General features: G+C 40.8%; 1 protein-coding gene across 3 annotated transcripts in view; it reads left to right on the forward strand.

Annotated features, from left to right (window-relative positions):
• The window catches only part of ptpn21 (protein tyrosine phosphatase non-receptor type 21), an 86,775-nt gene that overhangs the window by 50,674 nt on the left and 15,400 nt on the right, over positions 1 to 20,701 (forward strand). For all 3 annotated transcript variants that reach the window (XM_041214521.1, XM_041214520.1, XM_041214522.1), the window contains 3 exons: positions 6,689 to 6,749; positions 12,776 to 12,857; positions 13,389 to 14,785. In XM_041214521.1, the coding sequence (XP_041070455.1) occupies positions 6,689 to 6,749; positions 12,776 to 12,857; positions 13,389 to 14,785 (1,540 nt within the window). The remainder of the gene's footprint in view (positions 1 to 6,688; positions 6,750 to 12,775; positions 12,858 to 13,388; positions 14,786 to 20,701) is intronic.

Here is a 20,701-nt window from a genome sequence, read left to right on the forward strand (position 1 = left end):
AAAGTGTGCTTATGACAGATATCAGGTGGACAATTCAACTAAGAACCAGGCAGAATGTAGAAGGCTCAAAGGGGAAGGTGAAAAAGCATATGAGAGAGAGAATATGCAAAGAGACTAGCAACTAATATAAAAGTCTTCTATAGGCATATAAATAGTAAAAGGGTGGTAAAAGGAGGAGTAGGGCTGATTTTAGGGACCAAAAAGGGAATTTGGGCCTGGAGGCAGGGGGCATGGCTGAGGCATTAAATGAACATTTTTTAAAAAATTCATACATAGGATGTGGGCGTCGCTGACTAGGCCAAAATTTATTGCCCATCCCTGATTGCCCTTGAGAAGGTGGTGATGAGCTGCTGTCCTGAATTGCTGCTGTCCATGTGGTATAGTTACATCCACTGTGCTGTTAGGGAGGGAGTTCCACAATTTTGACCCAGCAACAGTGAAGGAACGGTGATCTATTTCCAAGTCAGGATGCTGTGTGACTTGGAGGGGTGGTGGTGGTGTTCCCATGCATCTGCTGCCCTTGTCCTTCTAGCTGGCAGTGGTTGTGGGTTTGAAATTGCTGTCAAAGTAGCCTTGATGAATTCCTGCCACTGGTGGATTTAGGAGTTAGTGGGGCCCTGTGCGCAGCTTCATTTTCGGCGCTGCCCCCACCCCTGGATCCAGCCAAGAAAAAGCACATTCTCTCAACGTTCCTCCCCAAGCCCCCAGTTTTCAAATTGAGACATTCTCTTGAATATTTTATAGACGTGTGCAAATCCAGCCTAGCTTTTCGATCTTATTTAATCATGAAGAATTTTACATGATATCTTCCAGCATGTTGCAATAAAGATATAAATCAAACTGACAGATTTTCCACTATTACTACGATCAAGCCAATGAGGGATGAAGATAAACAGAAAATGTTAGAACACTCAGCAAGTCAGACAGCATTGTAATGACACTTACTTGCTGCATGATTTCAAATTGAGTACACCCTTGCATTAATCCAACCACAGTTGGTCTCCCACTTCCCCTCGGTAAAGTAACTGAGAGATGGCAGCCGAGGCGTCCATCAGCATGAAGAAGGGCAAGTATTCAGAAGCTTTGGATGTGCACCTTGTTAGCTACTCGTGCGGGACTAACACTAACTACCAATAATGTATACAATGCAGGCAGTGTGTCTTTTTTTTACCCACCTGCCTTGCGTTTCTCACTCGCCCAGTTGAAAATTTACTTTTCAGACCCACTGGAAAGTCTTCCCTCACTCCCCAGGGTTTGTGGGCCCCAGCTTGATAATGACCATGTTCTGCAATTGCAGTCATCGAGAATAATTGAAAACAGCAGTAACAAAACCAACATTGCATGTTCTGAAGAAGGATCATCATTGACCAAAATGTTGACTCTGTTTCTCTCTCCATAAATTCTGCCAAATATGCTGAGTATTTCCAGCACGTACCGTTATGTCGGATTTCCAGCATCAGCAGCACTTGCTTATTTATTACTTGTTCTGAGTTCAGTTATAAGGAAGATTAACCCTGAATATTCAGCCTGCCTATCGTTTAACTATGAAGCTGTAATTCTGATCATGGATTTTCTACAAAGGCTGGACCATCAGTGAATGCATCATCAGTTCCAACTGTACGGACATTAAGCAGCTTCACATCTCCTGTCAATAAAATAAATATCCACATTGTTAGAAATAGACCCCATCAGCACTGAAAATCTGACTGTCCCACCGAAATCTGTTGCCATTAATAAGGACCAAAAACTGGTCCCAAGTCCAAGATGGACATTTGTGATTTTGTTGACAGCGACCAATGAAGAGGCCACTGGAGGGACCATTGTCCATGAAGAAGGTGGCCTGCCTCTCAAAGCTGAAAGCCATACCAGAGGTGGTTGCTGCTGAAGCTACAGGGAAAGAGGGGGCCTCCATGTTTAGAAGCCCTCTAAGGGTGGACATTTTTTTCTACAATGAGCGGGGAACAAGTAGGCAGGCTACAATCAGAGGGATGACCCCTACAGCAGTAGTGTTAGAGCTGGAGGCAGGGGTGAGCAGCTGTTGCCTTGGAGGGACCCCTCTGAGCACCATGGAGCCATCAGCCCAGCATTTTACGCTTATATTTTAATTTCATTTTATTCTTTCTGTATTTCACCCCTTTCCACTTTACAGGTTTTTCCCTGAAACTTGCAGTGTTGCCCTCAGATTTGATTGGTATTTGTGTTTGGTTCATTTCAAGTAATGTAAAGACTATGCTGAGAAATGAGACAGGAATGTCTAATGAAAGGTAACACTGCAAATTTACAACTATCCAACTAATGAAGTAAATTTGTTGTTATTTTTGGATTCTTCATATTTTTCACTATAAAATGTGAAATAATATGACAGATTTTATGGACAGAAACTATTTGCTTACATTGCACATTGTCCTGTTTCTGTAATATTGACAGTGAATGTAAATTTGAACCACTCTATTACGGTTCTCATTTGCGGCCAGTAGATGTCCCCACACTCCAGAACAATGATGTTTATAGTTTAGAGAAGGACACAACACAATAATTGTTCACATTATATTGGACAGGGGATATTTCAAAAAATGTGTCAGATTTGTCCTGCATTTTGGGGCTCCCAGTCATTTGCGGGCCCATGCCACAGAACAGTGTGTTTCACAGTCAATCTGCCACTGATTCCTGCAGTGCATTTTGTAGATGGTACACACTGCTGCCACTCTGCATCGGTGTTAGAGGGAATAAATGTGAATTGGGATGGAGTCCCAATCAAGCAGGCTGCTTTGTCCTGGACGAGGCCAAGCTTCTTGAGTGTTGTTGGAGCTGCACTCATCCAGGCGAGTGTAGAGTATTTCCATCACATTCCTGACCTGGGCCTTGTAGACAAGCTTTGGGGAACCACCACAGAATTCTTAGTCTCTTGCCTGCTCTTGTAGCCACAGTATTTATATGGCTAGTCCAGTTCACTTTCTAGTCAATGGTAACCCCTAGGATGTTGATAACGAGGGATTCAGCGATGCCATTGAATGCCAAGGGGTGATGGTTAGATTCCTTCCTGTTGGAGATGGTCATTGCCTGGCACTTGTGTGGCATGAATGTTACTTGCCACTTGTCAGTCCAAGCCTGGATATTGTCCAGGTCTTGTTGCATTTAGATATGGACTGCTTCAGTATCTGAAGTCACGAATGGTGAACATTGTGCAATCATCAGCGAACATGCCCACATTTGACCTTATGATGGAAGGAAGATCATTGATGAAGCAGCTGAAGATGGTTGAGCTGAGGACACTACCCTGAGGAACTCCTGCAGTGATGTCCTGGAACTGAGATGATTGACCTCCAATAACCATAACCATCTTTCTTTGTACTAGGTATGACTCCAACCAGCAGAGATTCCTCCACCCCCACCTCCTGATTTCCACAGACTCCAGAGTTTTGCTAGGGTCCTTGATGCCTTGTTGCCAAGGGCAGTCACACTGACCTCACATCTGGAGATTAGCTTTTTTGTCCATATTTGAACCAAGGCTGTAGTGAGCAGGTTTTTTCTAAGCAAGTGCCACTTGACTGTTAATGATCCCCTCCATCACTCTGCTCGTGATTGAGAGTAGACTGATGGGATGGTAATTATCTGGGTTGGATTTGTCCTACTTTTTTGTGGATGGGACATACCTGAGCAATTTTCCACGTTGCCAGATAGATGCCAATGTTGCATCTATTTTTACCAAGGAATGAGGTGTTGTGCAGTTCATGGTGAAAGAAGAGGTAATTCAGACCCTGAAGAATTTAAAATTGATAAAGAGGTGATATTGGATAGGCTGTCTCGACTTGAGTTGAAAGGCACCAGGACTGAATGGGCTTCATCCAAGGATACTGAGGGAAGTGTGTGGGGAAATTGTGGAGGCAATAGCCATAAGTATCTAGCCTTCCTCAGACTCGGAAAGCCATAGGACTGGAGAATTGCAAATGTTATACCCTTGTTCAAAAAAGGGTGTAAAGATAGGCCCTGCAACTACAGTCCAGTCACTTTAGCTTCTGTGATGGGGAAGCTTCTAGAAATAATAATTCAGGACAAAATTAATAGTCACTTGGGCAAATGAAGGTTAACGAAGGAACACCAGCATGGATTTGTTAAGGGCAAATCATGTTTAAATAGCTTGCTGGAGATTTTTGAAGAGGTAACAGAGAAGGTTGATGAGTGTAATGTTCTTGATGTGGTGTACATGGACTTCCAGAAGGCATTTGATAAGGTACTACAAAACAGTCTGTGGGCAAAGTTATAGCTCATGGAATAAAGGGACAGTAGCAGCCTTAATACAAAATTGGCTGAATGACAGGAAACAGAGTTGTGATTAATCTATGTTTTTCGGAGTGGAGGAAGTTCCACATGGGGTCACGATATATTAATGTCCCAGATTGGGCACAGTTTCAAAATATGTGGATGATACAAAACTTGGAAAAATTGTGAACTGTGAGGTGGATAGTGTAGAACTTCAAAAGGACATGTACAGGTTGGTGGAATGGGTGGTCAAGTGGCAGATTAATTTTAATGCAGAGAAGTGTGAAGTGATTTTTTTTTGGTAGGAAAAATGAGAGATAATAGAAAATAAAGGATACAATTCTAAAGGGGATGCAAGAGCAGAGGGACCCAAGTGTATATGTGCTTAAATCATTGAAAGTGGCAAGACAGGTTGAGAGCATGGTTAGTAAAGCATATAGCATCCTCAACTTTATTAATGGGGAATAGAGTAACAAAACAAGGAAGTTATGCTAAATTTGAATAGAACACTGGTTCAGCCTCAGTTGGAATATTCAGCCCAGTTCTGGGCACCACACTTCAGGAAAGGTTAATAAAAATGGTCACAGGGGTGAGCTACTTCAGTTATGTAAATAGAATGGCGAAGTTGGGACTGTTTTCCTTGGAGATGAAAAGGAGATTCGACCGAGGCATTCAAAATCATGAGGGGTTTGTACACAGTAGATAGGAAAAAACTGTTCCCATGGTGGAAGAACCAAGAGCCAGAGGGGGCACACTTAAAATAATTAACAAAAGAAGCAATGGCGACATGAGGAAAAGCTTTAACACGCAGTGAATGGCTTGGATCTGGAATGCACTGCCTGACAGCGGTGCATGCAGGCTCAATCAAAACATCCAAGAGGGAATTAGATTTTCTGAAAAGGAACAATGTGCAAGGCTAAGGAGAGAAGGTGGGGGAGTTACACTAGCCAAATCGCTCTTGTGGAGAGCCAGCGCATACACAATGGGCCAAATGGCCACCTTCTGTGCTGTAATAATTCTGTGATTTTTATTTCCCTTTTTCCCATTTGCCTTTACTTTTAAGTCTTTCTCTTTCCTGCAAAGGATGAGTCAAACTGTTTTTGTTTTCCTCGCCTCTGCATTGTAAGTGTTTGCTCTCTCTGTCTGGGAGGTGTGCAATTTTCCTTTCCTATAAGTCATGGAATTGTTACAGTCCAGAAGGAGGCCATTCACCCTGTTATGTCTATGCTGTCTCTCTGTAAGAGCAACTCACCCAATCCCACTCTCCCACCTTTTCCTCCATAGGCCTGCAGATTTTTTTGTTCTTCAGATAATTATCCAATTCTTTTTTCAAAGTTACGCTGTTATTTGTAACTCAGCAGTTGACATCGTTGTTTAGGTTTGGGTATAAGGTGAAGCTCTGTGATCTGCTTAATCATAAAAATCTAGCACAGTATGTTAAAATAAACATCGGAGAAATAAAATAAACAGTCAATACATTTAAATGTCCCAATAAACTCAAAGAAAATTGAGTTTATAGATATTAACTCTATCCTGGGATTATTGCTCTGCTTTCGGTTTCATATGAATGATTTTTTCCCCCTTCCCTCCTTTCCTGAATGCATTAACTCTTGAGTGCAGCCACATGGGTACTAGTTGATCTCTAGTAACTTGCTCAAGTGCCTGTTGATCATGTATTTGTTTGTAGGGCTTACTTGGTGATTTGTTGCCATTGCTTCCATCAGGTATAGCAATTGGGAATTAGAACAGAACATTGAAGTGGTAATTTCCCTTTCCCTAAGCAAGGGCACTGAAGCCAATTTTTGTACCTCTTTCACGCACTCAACTGAGGTCAACTGGCACAGACCAGGGAACAAATTTAGGATCTTCATGGTCTATAGGGCTTTGTAAATAAAGGCCAGCCGTGTATTAGCTTTTTTGATTTCTTTTGTACCCGTTCACTAGTTTTTATTGATCTGAAAAATGGACACCTAAATCTCCTTGCCAACAACTCAGTGCCCTCAGGCCTTGGTCTCGTTCTGGTTGGCTTCCCACAATGCTCCAGTGTGCACACTGTGCCTGAATAACCTATTTCTGTGCTTTAACATTGTAAGATTATATGATGCATATGGATTTTCAAATTTCTTTAGATTTTGATTTACCAAATAGATGTAATATAAAAGGGGAAAAAAGTGCTGAAGGTTGTGCAGTAAAACTTAAAAGCTACTTAGTTTTGCAGCAGCAATATAATGTATATAGTTACATTGTCTTTTTCATCTCCTCCCCCCACACCCCAAAACCTTTTTAAAATACTACTGGTGGAGATCTGCTTGTATATGGAGTGTTACAATGGGTTTTTACTGTTAAGTACTTTTAAAAGCATTTAAACTCTTAACTTTAGAGGGAAAAATGGTTTGGATTGCAACAATCATCTGCTTTTCGATTTCAGACAAACTCAAACTGCTTCAGTGAGTCCAGTCCGAAGGAGCCTTTTGTCAAGAATGTCTTTGGTATGTGATATGCTGCCTTATTGCTTTCATTTTGTTCCCAACATGACTTAAAAGGTCTTATCTAGTGCTGCCACCAAATAATTAATAGCAATCTTATTCAGGACTCCTTTGGTGAAAAGGGAGATAGATAATATGATGAAACAAAAAAAGAGGGTTTTTGATGCATGTCAGGTGAATTCTTCAAGCGAGAACCAGGCCAAGTGCAATAAGCTGAGAGGGGAAGTGAAGAGGAATGAATGATTGGCAAAGGGAAAACATGGGAATAGAATGGTAGTTAACATAGTGCAAACTGAAAATCTTTTACCAGCATGTAAGTAGTGAGCAGGTAGTAAGAGGTAGGCTGGATCCTATTAGGGACAAAGAGGAATATATATGCTTAGGCACAAGGAAAGGCTAGAATAAGAGTACTTTGTATGGTATTTACTAAGGAAGAGAATGCTGACAAAATATCAGTAGAGACAAAGGTAGTAATGGCTGGGGTGAAAATTGATAGACAAGATGTACAGGAAAGGCTGGCTATGCGTAGAGTGGATAGGTCACTGCTGTGTGGTCTGGTTGGCTTGCATCCCAGGTTTCTAAAGGGAGTGGAGATAGCTAAAGGGTTTGCAATAAGCTTTCCTAGAAATGGTAGAGGTGCCTGAAAATTGGAGAGTAGCAAATATGAAACCCTGTTGACGAAATGGTGTAAGGATATTCCATGTAACTGCAGGCTGGTCAATTTAACATGAGTGGTGATAAGGTTTTAGAAGTGATAACTGGGGGGGAGGGGGGGGTGGGAAATCAACAAGCACTTGTAGAGGTTTGGGTTAATTGCGGAAAGCCAGCATGGATTTGTGAAAGGAAGATCATGCATGACTAATCCATTTGAATTTTTTGATGAAATAACAGAGAAGGTTGATGTAGGGAAAGCAATCATGTTGTCTCTATGGATCTTAAAAAAAACAGTTCATGAAGTGCCAGATTTAAAACTGGTCACAAAGGATTATATAGGATATGCAGCACAGAAATGGGCTATTCATCTTGACCAGTCCATGTGGATTTTATGCTCTACTCGAGCCTCCCCATCTTTCCTTATCTGAATCAATCATCGTAACCCTGTCTTCCCTTCCCCCTCAAATGCTTGCCTAGCTTCCCCTTATACACGTTTATACAAATTGCTTCAACCATTCCATGTGGTAGAGTTCCACATTCTAACCATGCTTTGGATAAAGAATTTTTTTCTGAATTTCCTATTAGATTTCTTGGTGACTATCTTATATTAGTGGCCTCTAATTTTGCTTTTCCCCAAAAATGACAAAATTTTCTTCATATCCACTCTGTCAAAAGCTTTCTCAATTTTACCCCTCAGCCACCCTTTTACAAGAAGAGACCCAGCCTCAATCTCTTCCTGTTATGTATACCCATGCATTTATGGTATCATCATTGTAAACTTTCTCTGCACCTTCTCTAGTGCCTTTATATCCTTTTGATAATATGGTGACTAGAACTGCACGCAGTACTCTTAAATGTGATTGAACCAAGTTAAATTAAGTTGTAGTTATATTAATTTATATTAGTTTAGCTAATTAAGCTACATTTAATATAGGACTTTTACTTTCCTGGTCTTGGTTTAAATTTCTACCCTAGTTTACAGGAAAAATGAAACCTTAAACCAACAAGTCATCTTATCTGTTTAACTAGTTAATGCCTCATGTCTCACTATCTCCCGTTCTCTCTCTTGGACCACTCCTTGTTTTCTAACAGACCAGAACTGCACCTCTTTCCTCAGTGTGCCGAATTACCTCATTCACCATATTCCCAGAGTTAAGTAAATACCCTGTCAAAGCAGTGCTCTGTCGAGCTGACTTTATGCCACTTGCTTTGGTTACCAAAATTCAGGCTAGTGGAAGGGAGGGTCTGTGTTGGCTTCAATTAAAAAGTTGGCTTCAAATCAGTGAGTCAGGGTAAATGGTTGTTTTTCAGACTGATGGGCAATACCAACATCCACCATCCAAGGGTCAGTGCTAGGACCATTCCTATTTTTTGATAAATAACTTGGATATTGGAATGCGGAATAAAATTTCAAAACTTACCAAACTTGGAGGTGTGGTAACCAGCAAGGATGATGTCAGTTGATGCAGCAAGACATAGATTGGCTAACAGAATAGACAGACAAGTGACAGATGGAATTTAATACAGAGAAATATGAGATGATGCATTTAGGCAGAAGGGATAGGGAGAAGCAATACAGACTTACTGGCACAGATATGAAAAGTGTGTGGGAACAGAGGGATCTGGGGGTTCATGTGCATAGATCTTTGAAAGTGGCAAGGCATATTGAGAGAGTAATTTGCAAAGTAAATGGGATCTTGGGCTTTATAAATAGATGTATTGTGTACAAAATCTGGGAAGGTATGCGGAAACTTTATAAAGCTCTGGTCAGACCACATCTAGAATATTGCGTCCAGTTAGGTACACTTAAGGAAGAATGTGAGGGTGCAGAGGGCATTTCTGTAGAAGCTGATGGTCCAAGGACTAGGGGGCACAGATTTAGGATTTTGGGCAAACTTGCAGGACTACTGGGATCGAGCTGGGGCTGACTTAATTGCTGTACAGAAAGAGCTGGTATGGACTGATCGGCCTCCTTCTGTGCCATTATGACTCATTTTAACAAGAAGTAATTTTATTCATTATCTAACTAATGCTGAGAGCTGGTATGTTGTGTGAACCGATTTCTCCTAGTTCAATTAATAAACATTGCAGCAGTGTGTGTACTTGATATCAGCTGAGCATTAGTTGATTTAGTAATTTATAGTTTTTATTTAACAACTTGTAACACTCTTCAGGCAGGTGCAGGGATATTATTATCCTAATCAGTCTCCTGTCATTTTAGATTTATAGTAACAGCATTCAGCTGCTTGTAATTCCTCATACCAGACAACATTCTATTGCATCTGTTGTAACTTTTTTAAAGCCTCAATATCCTTCCTATAATATGAAACCTAATACTGTACACAGTACTCTAACTGAGATCATTGCTGCCTTGTAATTGTTATTTCTTATCACGTTCATAGATATAAACAATATGCATTATAATCTACTCTATTCTACTACTCACTCATGTTTAAGCTTGTTATGGTTAATGATAAACAAAGCCCTGCTCGCTCTTAAATCAAAGTTTCCTACCAAGCACCTATGAGGAGTGTCTTCTCTATGTTGCCTTCACAAATTGCCTGCAGTGAAATGCCAGTCTAGGTTTCTAACTAAAGTGAACTCTGCTTTCCCATAATGCATATTGTATCAGCCATTTTATGTCAACGTATATTAGCCATTCTATGTTAACATCTTTAAAACCTATGTCTTTGGGCTTATTAGAATTGGATCACTCTAGAATGTGAGTTTCCAATGCTTACATACCTGATGTGTCCTCAGAAGGCAGTGGAACCGGAGTCACTTAAAACTATTTTTAAGGCAGATTCTTGTTAGGCAAGGAAATCAAAGGTTATCAAGGGTAGATGGGAATGTTGAACTCAACACAAACAGATCAGCCATGATCTTATTGAATGGTGGAGCAGGCTTGAAGGGCCGAATGGCCTACATCTCCTATTTCGTATGTTTGTGTGTACAACAGGGAAAGAGGCCATTTGGCTCAGTGAGTTATCCCTTTGTTCAAGCAAGTAGTTTGAGTGACATTTGCCTATCCTGTTCCCATTCCTTTAACCCTATTTGCTTCTTCCACATATCCAATCTAATATTGAATGTTGCCATAGTTTCTGTCTTAACACTAACCCTGAAAGTGAATTTCTCTTGCTCTCTGTTTTAAATCTCTAGCATTTGATCTTGTATCTGTGATCCCTCAACCAGCGGAAGCAGCAGTCTTCTATCTAACCTGCTTCCATCATTACATAATTTTAAACAAAGATTGCCCTGTAATCTGTAGTATTCTGACAAAAGCTGTAATTTTTTTCAAGTTTACCATTATATTTGTAATCCCATGTAACCTCTCTAAAGCCTCAATATCCTTTCTTTTGTATGGAGCTCGGTACTGCACACAAACTCTAACTGAGGACTTAAGATTTTATGTAGGCTCATCTTGGCTCCTATATTTTAATACTCTTGAGATACACCTAGAATTCGGAACCCAAGGTGCTGCCTTTTAATGTCTTCTAAATCTATAACCCCAGTTCCTCTGCTGTTGCACAGTAGTGAGCCTTTTAGAGTATAATTACTGCTGATTTATTTATTAAAATCCATCTCCTCGCACTTAACTGACATTGAGCTCCATCAATCATTTTTAGTCCATTCCTGATTTCAGTATTCCCTTGCAGCTTCCTTTGATCATCCTAAAAAAATAGGTTTATCTCTTATTTTGGCAATTCCTTCAATTCCCATATCAAAATCATTGATATAGCCCCAGAACTCTCTAATTCAGATGGTATCTTCTAATTAAGGATGTGAAGGCATTAGGGAGGGTGTAGAAAAGATTCATGAGAATGGTTTCAAGGATGAGGAACTTCAGTTACATGGATAAATTGGAGAAGCAAGGGCTGTTCTCCTTGGAGAAGAGAAGATGAAGAGATGGTTTGATAGAAGCATTCAAACTCATGAGGGGTTTGGATAGAGCAGATATGGAGAAACTGTTGCCGTTTGCGGAAGGATCAAGATTCAGAGCGCACCGATTTGAGGTGATTGGCAAAAGAGGTAATGGCAACATGACGGAAAACCTTTTTACACAAAGAGACTGGAATGCACTGCCGAAGAGTGTGGTGGCAGCAGATTCAATTGTGACTTTCAAAAGAGAATTGGACAATTATCTGGAGAGAGAGTTTTGAGAGCTAAAGAGAAATGGCAGGGGAGCAAGACTAAGTGAATTCTTGCGCAGAGCCGACATGAACATGACTGGTCAAATGGCCTCCTGCCATGGATCTATGAGTTCCACACCCCTTAATTTTATCTAGCAATCTACTGTGTGTATCTAAATAATGGTAGGCTGTAAAAAAATTATCCTCCAGAAAACTGAATAGAAGCAGCTGGAATTGGGCTATTTATCCATTTTTTAATGGCCTTAAGAATGGCTTGCTTTGTATTTTCTCCAAGCTGTTCCTACATTTGATCACAACCAGAAATTATATATCTTTCTAATTGCTTGAAAGTCATGTTCCTCAAGTCTAGTGCCTTTATTTTTGAGTTAATTGATTCCTGATCAAGCGGAATTTTGTCTTTCACTAGCCGTTCCCTGCCTCCCATTTTGTATCTCGTTGAGAGAGCAGCTTCCATTTTAAACCCTAGCTGCACAAAACTAACAGTGGAAATTATTATTTTTGTCACTTTTTTAAAAAAAATTGCTTTGTTTTCTTTGCCTCATTGGTAGCTTGGCTGTCTGAGCCCTTAGCTCTGTAATTCCCTCTATTAAACCATTCTGCCTTGTCACCTGCTTTTCTTTAAGGCCCTACTTAAAATACATCTCTTAACCGAGTTTTTCATCACCCCTTCTAACAACACCTCTTTTGGGCCCTAGTGTCAATTTTTGTCTGATTAGCTTCTGTAAAGTGCCTTGGGACGTTTTTCTCCATTGAAGATGCTATGTAATTAAGTTGTTGCTGATTTTGAAATTACCATAGGAAAAAAAATCAGACTCCTTTATTTGTGTATAGGACTAATCATGCAAGATTCGTCCAAATCAGCTGTGTGTTTGATACTTAGTCCTGTGTACCTTTTAGGATCGTTTTATTTACGTATGATCATATGAATTAAGAGCAGGATAGGCCATTCAGCCCACTCGAGCTTGCTCTGCCATTTAATAAGATTATGGCTGATCTGGTTGTGGCCACAACTCCACGTTCCCCCTTATCCCGATACCCTTTGACTCCCTTGTTAGTCAAGAATATCCTGCTTTAAACCACTTTTTTATTTTTTAAGCACATGGCAGAAGCTTTAACCTTTCTTGTCTAGGTTTTGGAATATTTTGTGGTTTTACATAAAATTACTGTTAGTGTTTAATTTGCTATGAATTGATTTGTTCTTTATTGCTTTTTGTTTTCTTTTAGCCAAAACCTCATCAGTACATGATGCCACTACCCCAGTTACATTACACTGGACCCTATATAGAGCCCTATAAATCTTCTCAAGGTAGAGTATTTATTCAAGGAAATTTCAGGCTGTATTGCTTAGTCATAAATGTGACATTAACTTTGTACAATTTTTTTCTATTACCTTCTATATTCAAATTTAACCACCTAAAGAAATAATAAAAAATACAAAACATATTTGACAATTATTAGAATTGTAGTTGCAGACCTCAATTCTAGAAACATTTTAGAAAAATAACCTGTCAAGTATATAGTGTTAATTTGCAATGTACTATGTATTTTAGATGACATAGGGGTAGGTCAGTGGTTATGTTAAAAGACGAGTAATCCAGAGCCTGGACTAATGATTCAGAGATGCGAGTTTGAAGTAATCTGAGACTATTACATAAACATCAATCTGGTGTAAAATGTAGCCTCTGGCATACTGATACATTTATTGGCCTTGATTGTTAATATTGATTCAACCCGTTTCACTGCTCAACTAACGTGTGTAGACTGGAGATCAAACATTAAATCTGTATGGTTCAGCTACTCATGTTCTGCATAATTTTCACCTTCTACTTTATTTCAGACAATCTCTACGTGAACAATCAAAATAGCTGTTTCTATCGGTCTCAAACCAGTTTGGATAGAGCACCATATGAATACAATGGTCGAATCCGAAATGGCAGTATCTATAGTGCACATAGCACAAGCTCTTTAAATAATCCACAGCACTTTATGCAAGCATCGCCTATGTCTTCAAATCCTAGTATCACTGGAAGTGATGTAATAAGAGGAGATTACATCTCAACAAACAGACATAGTACGATTATTCCACCTTCCTATAGGCCAACCCCAGATTACGAGACAGTTATGAGGCAGCTCAATCGTGGAATGATTCAGAATGAAAGACAAAGCCATTCCATGCGAAATCTTAACATAGGCAATTCTTATGCCTACAGTAGACCAGACCCACTTGTTTATAGCCAGCCGGAAATTAGAGAGCATGCTCAGTTTAATTCCCAAAACGTGTATCAGTACCCTTTTCATTTGAACTACAGTTTCCATAGCCAGTCACCATATATAAATTCAGTTGACCGACGTCCTGTCGTTGGGGCTGTTAGTGTGCCCGAATTAACTAATGCACAATTACACACTCAGGATTACAATGCAGCAAATATGTTGAGAACTCAAGTGTATAGACCTCCACCACCTTACCCTTATCCAAGACCTGCAAACAGTACACCTGACCTTTCACGACATTTGTATGTTAGTAGCAGCAATCCGGATCTGATAACAAGGCGTGTTCATCATTCTGTGCAGACCTTCCAGGAGGATAGTTTGCCTGTTGCACATTCACTACAAGAAGTCAGTGAACCCCTAACCTCTGCCAGAGTACATAGCAACATCCATAAACGTAACAGCATTGAGATTGCAGGGCTTATGCACAATTTTGAGGGCTGGCGAATAAAAGAAAGGACTATGTCTACAACAGGTGTTGAGACATGCTCAGGAAAAGTGACCTCTGCAGATTCACAGCCAAATGTTTACTTTGAACGAACAAAACCAGGAGATACTGAAATTCATGAAGAGAAGAGTTGCTACCATGGGCGATCTCTCTCCGATGCAACTATGCTGATTCACAGTAGTGAAGAGGATGAGGAGTATGATACAGGGTACATTGAGCAGAGATCTCAAATACCGTCTCTTGACTCCACAGCCCGATTGCCAGCTGTGTTAAACCAGTTCCTTAAAGAACCATTGCCAGACTATCTATATAGCTCTGCACCTGCTCTAGCTAGCCAGCACAATTCAGAAAAGCAAGTGCGAGAAAGGGAAGCTATGCAATTTCTTGCATTTGTGTCTGAATCTGACCTCAATACAGTTGGAAAAAGCCAGATAAGAAGAGAGTCCTCAAAGAAGAGACCAATGTCTGAAGTACTTTCTGGTAGATTAAATGCTATGGAAGCTCTCCCGCCACTTGGGGTGAGTAGTTTGACACTAGTTCCCTATCTTAGCTGCAAATACATCAGTTTAAAAAATGTCTCTCAATATTGTAGAACTATTTATATTGGCTTAAGAAAATATTTCGTAGGGGTTCATTTGGAATCATGGTATCATTAGGGCACAGAAGGAGGCCATTTGGCCTTTCAAGTCCATGCTTGACCCTCTGTATAGAGCAATCCAATCAGTCCCATTTCCATGTTCTATCCCCAAAACACTGCAATTTTATTTCTCTCAGTGCCTATGTCTCCCTTTCCATCATCTTTTTAGGCAGTGAATCAGACTTACTGCATTAAAAGGCTCTCCCTCACATCCCCTCCATATCTCTTGCACAAAACTTTAAATGTGTGTCCCTTGGTCCTTTACCATCAGCTAATGGAAGCAGCGTTTCTATTGTCTACTTTATCTAAACCTGTCGCAATCTTGTACACCTCTATCAAATTTCCCTTTTGACTTTCTTTTTTCCAAGGTGAACAGCCCCAGCTTTTCCAGCCTAACCTTGTAGCCAAATTACCTCATCCCTGGAACCATTATGGTAAATCTCCTCTGCACCCTCTCAAAGAACTTAAGGGGGAGATTTTTCCGGTTGGTGAGTGGGGGCGAGGCCCGCTCGCTGACGCATAAAATGACGTGCAGTGAGGTCGGACGGCTGCGTCCTGACGTCACCATGCGTCATTTAGTTGTTCAGTTCGGCGGGCGCACAGGTGAGTCGGCTGCATGCCCACCAAACTGTCAAAGGCCTATTAAGGCCTGTTAAAAACTAATTGATATAATTAAATGAGCTGCCTGTACAACCCTAAGGTTGATGGGCAGGCAAAGAGCCCAGGCAGCCTTCGCATTTTTCATGGAACCTCATCCATGGGCAGAATGAGGTTTCATGAAGTGTTTAAAAATTCAATAAAAATTATCTTAAAAATTCATTGACATGCCCCAGCTCATGTAACACTGTCACATGAGGGGAAATGTTTTAAGAGTTTTTAATTACTTTACCAATTGTTTAAAACTTAAACAAATCTCCCTGAGGAGTCACTGTGCCTCGGAGATTCCTGTGCTCTTTCGTGTGCATGCGCGAAAGAGCGCAGGCCCAGACTCGGAATCCACCCCTGCCTTAATTGGCCCACACATGTAAAATGGCGGCGCAGACCTGATTGGAGGCACCGATCAGGTTCGCGCTTGTTCCTTCCCAACCCCGCACAACCACCCTAACGGGGGAAAATTCAGCCCCATATCTTTCCTGAAGTGTGGGGATTGGAACTGAAAGTAATGCTCTGGTTGTGGCTTAACCAGAGTTTTATACAGGTTCAGCACAACTTCCTTGCTTTTGTACTTAATACCTCCTATTTATGAAGTGCAAAATTCCATATGCTTTGCCAACTACTCTCTGAATATGTCCTGCACCTTCAAAGATCTATGCCCTCTGTTCCTGCACACTCTACATCTTTACTGTTAAGTGTATATTGCCTCTCCCTTCCCGTCTGCCAAGTGCATTACCTCCCATTTTTCTGTATTAAATTCCAGCTGCCAGTTGTCTGCTTAATCTGCTAGTCTATCTATGTCCTGTTGTAATCAATTGTATCAGCCATGCTGTTTGCCATACCTCCAAGTTTGATATCGTCTCAAATTTTGAAATTTTACTTTGTATTCCAATATTCAAGTCACATATATATAAACAGTGGTCCTAGCACTGACCCTTGGGGAACTGTCTAAAGTCTTACAATCTGAGAAACAACCATTTACCATGACTTACTGTTTTCTGTCGTAAAGCCAATCTTTCATTCAAGCTGATGCTGATCCGCCTGTTCCATGAATCTCAATTTTGTTAACTAGCCTGTTATGTGGTAATTTGCCAAATGTTTCCTTAAAGTTCCTTTCGACAACATCCACTGCATTTTCTTCATCAACCTTCTCTGTTATTTCATCAAAAAATTCAATTAGAATAGTCAGGCACGATCTGCCTTTTACAAATCCATGATGGCTCTCCAAGTGCGTTTGTTTTTTTCCTGCCTTTTTTTTATTCATGGGATGTGGGTGTTGCTGGTTAAGCCAGCATTTATTCCCCATCCCTAACTGCCCTGGAGAAGGTGGTGGTGAGCTGCCTTCCTGAACCACTGCAGATGTACACCCACAGTGCTGTTAGGGAGGGAGTTCCAGGATTTTGACCCAGCAAGTCGGGATGGTTAGTGGCTTGGAGGGGAACTAGCAGATGGTGGTATTCCCATGTGTCAGCTGCCCTCGTCCTTCTAGATGGTAGTGGTCGTGGGTTTGGAAGGTGCTGCCGATTATTGTTTCTAAAACCTTACCCACTACTGATAAACTGATCAACCTGTAGTTAGTAGGAATATCTTTGTACCATTTCTTGAACAAAGGTGCTACATTTGCAACTTCCCAAACTGCTTGTACCTCCCTTGTATCTAGAGATGATTGGAAGATTATGGCTAGCCCTTCTACTATTTCCACCCCACTCCCCTTAGCAGATTAGGATGCGAGCCATCCAGACTCGGCAATTTATCTACTCTAGAGCATAGTACTTGCCTGTGCACCTTGCTTTTCAATTTTCACCCCATTTCACCTTTCACCTTTGTCATAACTTTTAGTTGATATTTTGCTAGCATCCTCTTCCTTAGTAAACACTGATACAAAGTACTCATTAACAAATCTAGCCTTGTCCTATGCCTTTAGGCATATATCACTTTTTCTGTCCCTAATAGACCCCACCTTGCCTGCTTACTATTTACATGCTGGTAGAAGAATTTTGATTTCCCTTTTATGTTAACTGCCATTCTAATCTCATTCTCTCTTTGTCAGTCTTGTATTCCTCTTCACTTCTCCTCTGAACTTATTGTACTTAGCCTGGTTCCCATTTGATGAATTCACCTAACATGTATCCAACATTTTTTTTTGTTTCATCATATTCTGTATTATGCTTTCATCCAAGGAGCCCTGGCTTTAGTTCTCCTGCCTTTCCATATTGTTGAACTGTCCCTGAAACGTCGTCTCTTCAAAGATCGCCTGTTATTCCATTCTAGTTTTTCCTGTCAAATTCTATTTTACCTTGACTAGATCTCTTTCTTTCCATTGAAGTTAGCCACTTATTGGTTAAAAAAATAAATAAAATTGTTTCCTCTCACCCTAACCCCCAAACAATATTTGTGGCAAGACTTTTCACAGGTCAGAGGAAAATGCAGAGATGTTCTTGTCGCAAACGTAAACGGTTCTATGGTGTTGCAGAGGCAATTGTATACATTAATTTTTTAAGGTGAAACTTCTAACATACTGAGTACATAAAATAAGTTTAAAATGTCTCTTCTGTTGCTGAAAACCTTGAAGCTGTTAATTTAAAACCAATATAGATAATTATTTCCATAGCATAAGTTATGTTGTTACTACCCTTCAACTGTGATGTTTGTGCAGCACGCTTTAGGCATGTATAGTACCCATTATTTTCTGCTGGCTGTATACGAGACACATCTTGTGGCATAGACTATTGTAGGACCCATGCAAAACAATTTTAAGTATATACGGTGCAGTTTCACAGATTTTGCACCAGGACTGCGCATTGATGCATCAAAAACCATTTTCAATTGAAGCAAGTGAAACTCCCTGCACAGTGGCAATGTCAAAGCAGAGCAGCCTTTGTGGGCTTCTTTTGGTAATAATGATTACAGTACCCTTTTAATAATTCTATTATAGATTTTTCTATTTCTGAAATTTTTATTAATATCTGGAACCTATTTTAGGGGATGCAACTTGTATTTACTCAGTAGCTTTGATGCCATTATTGTATGCTAAGTCACTGGAAATTAGACTGCAAGTGAAATATTTACAGAACCTAGCGGAACATGACAAATAAGAAGGCACATGAGAGAGGATTCTTAGAATACCAGCTTTAACATGAGCTCAAGGAACAATGAGGTATGAAGACATTCGTGGCAAGTGGTCAATGTGTTTGAATTAGTTAGATGTGTCCCCAATATAGTATTTCTTGATTGAGGTAGAACAAGATGAAAGACTGGGGACACACACAATCCCTGAGTGCTACTTGTTGCATCTGTCTTTATGCCATCAGTTATATTTGCATGCCTTGGCATAACCTACATGCTAACGCAGGATCCAAGTGCACCATTACAAAGTTACATAGCTTTGCCATTTGCTGCAAGGCCACCTGAAATGTAGCTGTGCTACTGCCAGTGATAGTTAAGGTCACCAGCTTCCCAAGCTATTCTGCCCCCAACCTATTCCAGGCTAGTGTTGCTGTATCAACTAAAGTGCTGGCCACATAGGTATCAGGTAACTGATTCATCAGTCAGCACTTTCCTCCCAAAAAATAGGAGGTTGCCGTAGTTGCCAGGTTCACCAGACATCTGCATTTCAGAAAGTATACATTGTCATTGATGGCAGCCATGTGGCCAAATGCTCAGCTCCTGTTCCACCACCATTTGTTCCTGCTCACCAAAGTTATCTTCTCAAATTTGCCAACTAGATCTTCTGGAACTGATGCTTCTAAATGTTAAGAGGGGGGTCATTGCGATTTGTGGAATGCTGATTTGTTGTTCTTCCAGGCCTGCAAAAATAGAAAAAGAAAAAATATTAGAAGGCAGGCTGAAAAAAAAATGCTTTTCCCATCACCATTTCTGCCATCTTTGCTCACCTCCCCACTAAAGCCATTACACATACTTGCCTAGCCATTGCTCTGGTATACCCCTCGCCTTCACTCTCAAGTCTAAGGGACGCAGATTTGAATGCCTTTGGTGAAAAGCTGGTTTAAAAGATCCATCACCAGATCTGGCTGGATCTCATAAAGCATTATCAGTTACTTCCTTACATTGCTAAAACAACCACTTATTTAAAACCCATCCAGGAAAGCAAAGATTACAGTTTCTCTTCTCCAACACGAACCATCTTCTTAAATCACACTCTCCTGCTTCCTCTATTCTCACCTCCAGTGGTAAATGCAAGGAGCTTGCAGACTTTTTTGTTACAAAAATTGAGACCATGCATTCAGCTGCTTCTGCTGCTTACCCCCACTTCCCTTAGCCCACTGAACAAACTTCCTCTTAAGTTTCCGCCCTCCAACCCTGAATTTGCATCTTTTTCAAATTTCTCTTTCATCTCCCTCCTGCCCTTTCTGAAATTTTCTTACTGATAAGACCCACTGCTTGCACTCTGGATCTTATTCCTACTGAACTGTTAACCGCCCAGCTTCCCTTCCTGGCTTCTATGTTAGCTGTTATTAATGGTGTTCTTACCTCCAGTACTGTTATCCTCTCTTTCAAATCTGCTGTTATCTCCCTTTCCTCGAACTAAAAAACAACCCTTGACATTGTGCTATCTTGGGGTGAAGTGTGGGAGTGAAAATGAATGGTGAATAGTTTACTAAGATGGATGTTTTTTTTTATTCATTCATGGGATGCAGGTGGTGCTGGCTAGGGTAGCATTTATTGTCTATTCCTTGTTGCCCTTGAGAAGGTGATGGTGAGCTGCCTTGTTGAACTGCTGCAGTCCATGTGGTGTAGGTACACCCACAGTGTTAGGGAGGGAGTTCCAGGATTTTGACCTAGCGACAGAGAAGGAACAGCGATATATTTCCAAGGCAGGATGATGAGTGGCTTGGAAAGGTGAACTTGCAGTTGGCGGTGTTCCCATGTGTCTGCTGCCCTTGTCCTTCCTGTTAGTGGTCATAGGTTTGGAAGGTGCTGTTTGAGGAGCCTTGCTGAGTTCCTGCAGTGCATCTTGTAGGTGGTACACACTGCTGCCACAGTACATCAGTGATGGAGGGGTTGCCAATCAAACAGGCTGCTTTGTCCTGGATGGTGTCGAGCTATTGGAGCTGCACTCGTCCAAGTGGGGAGTATTCCATCACACTCCTGACTTGTGCCTTTTAGATGGTGGACAGGCTTT

The sequence above is a fragment of the Carcharodon carcharias genome, chromosome 20 (assembly GCF_017639515.1).
Source record: "Carcharodon carcharias isolate sCarCar2 chromosome 20, sCarCar2.pri, whole genome shotgun sequence".
NCBI lineage: Eukaryota > Metazoa > Chordata > Chondrichthyes > Lamniformes > Lamnidae > Carcharodon > Carcharodon carcharias.